The 4,915-nt window shown below is 44.8% G+C and overlaps 1 protein-coding gene across 1 annotated transcript; it reads right to left on the bottom strand.

Moving 5' to 3' along the window:
- Window positions 1–1,008: 1,008 nt before the first annotated feature.
- Window positions 1,009–2,274, bottom strand: LOC106659667 (ankyrin-3-like). Its single transcript, XM_014382345.1, has one exon. The coding sequence runs from the start codon at window positions 2,272–2,274 to the stop codon at window positions 1,009–1,011; it is 1,266 nt and encodes a 421-aa protein (XP_014237831.1).
- Between the last annotated feature and the right edge of the window lie 2,641 nt (window positions 2,275–4,915).

Below are 4,915 nucleotides of genomic sequence, written 5' to 3' on the forward strand. Positions count from 1 at the left end.
TCAAAGACACAAGAAGGCGGCCGAGCGTTCGAAATATAGTGACTCATGCTTGGATACGCACAGCAGCGCCAGAAAGGCATGTGAGAGCATGACACTTGACAGAGCCCGCAGTAGAGTAAAGCGAGTCGATTCTCGGCACTTCGATAAAGTGCCGTATGCGCGCAGAATTTTAGTTGAAATTTTCTGTTTTGTGAGCTGGTTTTATTCTCGTTTAGTTTCATGTCGGGGAGCCGCTAGAAAAATTACCTGATAATTTTTCAGCTTATAAGCGACGCATCAGTGTAGCAGCACGTCTATTCGAGGTGTAAAGTGACGATAAATCATATTTTACCTTCGAATCGAGCCATTCGATATTATTACGGTGTACCTTTGAAATATCAGAGAGATGAGAATCTTCTTCGTGATTTTCATAAATGAAACTTTGAATAAAATTACAACACAAAAATAAAAATCCAATTCGATTTTTTAAAACAATTTTATTTATATGTACAATAAGGAAAAAAACTACAAGATTTTGTATTGCAACAAATAAAAGAATACAGCAAATGTATCGAGATATCTTGTTTCAGCTTGCAGGTGGAGACGCCAAGTAAACATGCCACAAGTCTTTGTTCGTCAGAGGCTCGATGATCATTTCGTAGCAAAGAATCGGCAGCTTGTTACGCGTCAGCTTCAACAGGGAGACCAATGCCCGTCGCTTATACAAAAATCCCCTCGCCATAATATCGCACAGCTGCGTTACGCTGCCGATGCGGAATTTCTGGGAGAGCTTCAACCACTCGCACGAAAAGACGAGCTCGTGATAGTAATCTTCACTTGGGAGTAACTCCTCTGCTTTTGCGGCTGGTGAACGAATCAGGTCGTACAACGACAGATCCGGACTCATGATTATTTTTTTCGCGATGCTCGTAAACTCATCGTCGTCGTACCAAAGCCGGTTGGGATCCGTCTTCTCGAACAATCCATACTTTTCGAATTATTTCGTAATCGTCTGGACGCTCCTTCGGTTCAGTTTGTATCCCCTTTTTTCGAGGCGTTGACGACGGCTCGAGCGCCGGACACGGCTCTCAATTTCGAATGAATCCACGTCTCTTCCAGCAGCGACACGAATCCCTTGTGGAATTGACTCGGGGTGGGGAAGACGAAGCTCGACAGTTCCGCTCCGTGATCCAAGATAACGTCGACCAGATTCGGATGGAGATTGGCCACGGCCCATTGAAGCGGCGTACGGCCCGAGTTGTCCAAGGCGTCGACGTGCACCACCTGACGTCTGTCGTCGCAGATCCGTAACAGCGTCTCCGCCAAGTCCGCGGCGTCGTTCTTCCTCTTGCAGATGACGTGCAGCGGTGTTAAGCCATCCACGTTGGCCACGTTCGGATCGGCGCCTCTTTCCAGCAACAACTTGGCCACTTTTTCGACGCTGTATTGGTTCGCGAATCGCAGCGTCAAGTGCAACGGTGTATCGTTGAACTTGTCCCGGCTATTCAGCCGCACCAGTCGACGCTTCTCGTCGTTGATCTTGAAGAACAGCTCGATAAAATCAGCGTCAAAGTCGTTCTGACAAATGATGTGCAGAGGCGTCGATCCGTAACGGTCGGTTGAATTCGGATCGGCTCCGTTTCTGAGCAGTGATTCGGCCACCTTCTTGTGGCTGCCGGCCAGAGCCAAGTGCAGCGGAGGATCGATGGATTTTTCAAGTAGACAATTGGGATCTTGCCCGAGCTCGAGAAATTTCACGACGAGGTCATCGTAACCGCACTGGGAGGCCACGTGAAAATGCGATAATCCAAATTCGTCGACGTAGTTGGCGTCGAATCTGTCGTATATTTTGAAGAGATCGGAGATGACGTAACTTTTATTACTCCGAGCCGCGTGATGCACCGGTGTGGTTCGACGCAGTAGTGGCTTGTTGTCCTTATCAATTTCGGGCTTGTCCTTGTATCCGCACTTGATCACGAAACTGAGTAAATTAGCTTCCAACGCACTGGGAATTTTAATGAACTTTACGTACTCCGTGAGAAGCCAATTCATCTCTTCTCGACGAAAGATTTTTCCGAGGTCTGGATTTTGACCCTCCCAATTTCTTATCAGTGGATGAATTTCCGGTATGATATTTCTTCCATCTTGTTGCATCTGCCGAATGACATTCTCTCTCATATCCTTCAATTTATTCAAATTAGAGAGCATCTTGGAGAGATTCGAAATCTCGGAATTGAGATCGTACTCGTCCTCATCGGCATTGTTGAGATTAGTATCGAATTTGTTGTTGGACATGTTATTTTTTAACTCACTTATACACAACACATAAAGTCACTGAAAAATGTTTAATAATTGTTCTTTTTTGGTGAAAATCACAGTATCGGTGGATGTTGTCGTTGCGGTGTCGTAACGAGTACTGAGCGGCCTCGCGAGTCGCGCGAAGCTATATCACAAACGCAAGAAGGGCGAGTTCGTGCAAGCACAGGGCGAGAGAGAGAGAGATGGGGGTAAACGCCGCTGCATTCAAACTTCGGCCAATCACAGCGCGTCAAAGACTCTGTTTCAACAGGATTATCGTTTTTGCGAGTTTTTCGCGGTTTTAACAAGTTTCATGCATAAAGAAAATAGAACAGCTGTTAGTGTTCACGCCGTAAGAAAACTCGAGTACTCGCACACTCCTGAAGATTTTGTATAAGGATTAAAAGGGTATAATAATTTAAAAAAAAATGTTTAGAGTCAGCTAAAATTGTCTCATTTATTGATAATTGTTTAATTTTATGTATAAATAGATTTATGATTTCAACGTACGTTTATTATTGCCTAATTATTTTCCGTTAACCTTTCAACTAAATAAAATTATATAGTATAATCTGGCCTTACTTGTTTAAATTAATGTCATATTATTATATGACATGTAACAATTCACCCAAAAACCATTCAGAATGTAGGAGCGTGCTTAATATTCACGAAAACTTGTTATATCGGCGTTTCTGTTAATTTAAAACATTTTTACACGCGCAGATATCTGCTCACTATGAAAGGACTAAATCTAGAAAATGCAAAAAATAAAGTATCACCCTTCATATACTACCTGTAGGTAAAAACAAAAATTTACATATTTGCATTACACATTTCTGAAATCATATAAACTCTTGATTTTCAAAGATAAATTCTATTCGCACTATGTAGATGGCTCTTTATACGTGAGTTTCGTAATTCCGACGTCTGAGCGCCACGAGGAGGTAGAGTCTGACGCTGCAAGTGCCGTAGCATAGGCGCATCGTCAATTCAGTACCATCAGGACGCCGCAGCGTAAACAGCTTAAAAATATCGCGCGTCATCCACAGTAAGTGATTTTTGTGAAAAAAAAAATTATTATTTATAATTATAAACGATTGCGAGTGGCGGATCAGTGCGCAAAACGACGAACATGTACAAAAACGAACTCGAGGAAAATATTCATGATGCAGGCGAATATTATTTCGAACACGTGGACGATCGAATTAACCAACGAAACTTGAAAAAATTGAGAAGAATACGTGAAAAAGTCAATTATCAGATTGACACAGATAGACATGAATTTCTTTGTCAACTTTACGACTTATTCGGAAATTGGGATGGTCAATATCCAAATCTTCGAGCCATTTTCGGAAAGGAAGAAGTTGATTGGTTTCTCACTGAATCCATTAGTTTTCGTGACGAGGAGGATTACAATCGTTCAGGAGAACTAATCATTAAATTTGTGGCTCTCAGCGGCTACAAAGATCTGCCTAAAATTGAGCAAGACGGTAAGCCACTTGAGCGTCGAACTACAGCACTGCATCATGCGGCTAGGAGCGGATTTCTCAACAAGGACATCATGGTCCGTGAGCTTTTTAAAATTTACAACGATTTCGACGTTAATTACACCGACTCGTCGGGCCTGACTCATTTCCATGTGGCCTGCGCTATCGGCTGCGATGACGTCGTCGAGAAATTTCTCGAGCTCGGCCAGGATCCCAATCTCCTCGTGCACGAGACAGGCTATTCTGCGCTACACTTGGCATTGGCCTACGACAGAAGGAATGTGGCACGATTGCTGCTCAAGAGTGGCGCCGACCCGAACTTGGCCAATCCCGAGGGATCGACTGCTTTGCACCTCATATGCAAGATGGATAATCCTAATGCCTTGATGAAGGCGCTGTTCGAGATCAGCGACGAAAAACGTCGATCGGAGTTGATCGACGCCCGGGACAAGGAGGGTAAGACGGCGCTGCATTGGGCTCTGAAGACAGGAGGTACGAATGCCGCCAAATGGTTGCTGAGAAGGGGCGCCAATCCGAACTTGGCCGACAAAGAGGGATCGACAGCTCTGCATATCATTTGTCAGGAAGGATACAATGACTTGGCGAAGATGTTATTCGAGATCAGCGACAAAAAACATCGACTCGTGCGCGTCGATGCACAGGACAACGAGGGTAACACGCCATTGCACTTTGCTATGAAATACGACGACCTTGTTATGGCACGATTGCTGCTGAGAAGAGGTGCCGATGTAACTTTGGTCAACGAGGACGGACAAACTCTTTTGCATATCGTTGCAGGCCAGTCATGCAACAACGATGAATCGCTGAGGATGCTATTCGAGATGGGCATCGATGACGGCAAACGTCATCGTTCGCCGATACAGATCAACGCCAAGGACAAATTGCAGGGTAGGACACCGTTGCACGAGGCTCTGCATTGCCATAAAACGTCAGCGGTCGAATTTCTGCTGAGGCGAGGCGCGGATCCACATTTGACTGACGATTTCGGAAGTACGGTTTTGCACGATATTTGCCGGACTACCCACGACAACGATTTGATAGAGGTATTCTTCCGAGTCAACGACGAATTGAATCGGCGGTTGCGGGTCGACGCGAAGGATAATGATGGCCGGACACCGCTGTACTGGGCT

Source organism: Trichogramma pretiosum, unplaced genomic scaffold, assembly GCF_000599845.2.
Source record: "Trichogramma pretiosum strain Unisexual culture from Peru unplaced genomic scaffold, Tpre_2.0 scaffold36, whole genome shotgun sequence".
Taxonomy (NCBI): Eukaryota; Metazoa; Arthropoda; class Insecta; order Hymenoptera; family Trichogrammatidae; genus Trichogramma; species Trichogramma pretiosum.

Coding starts and splice junctions, on each gene's coding strand:
- LOC106659667 (XM_014382345.1), bottom strand. CDS start 2,274: ATGTCCAACAACAAATTCGATACTAATCTCAACAATGCCGATGAGGAC.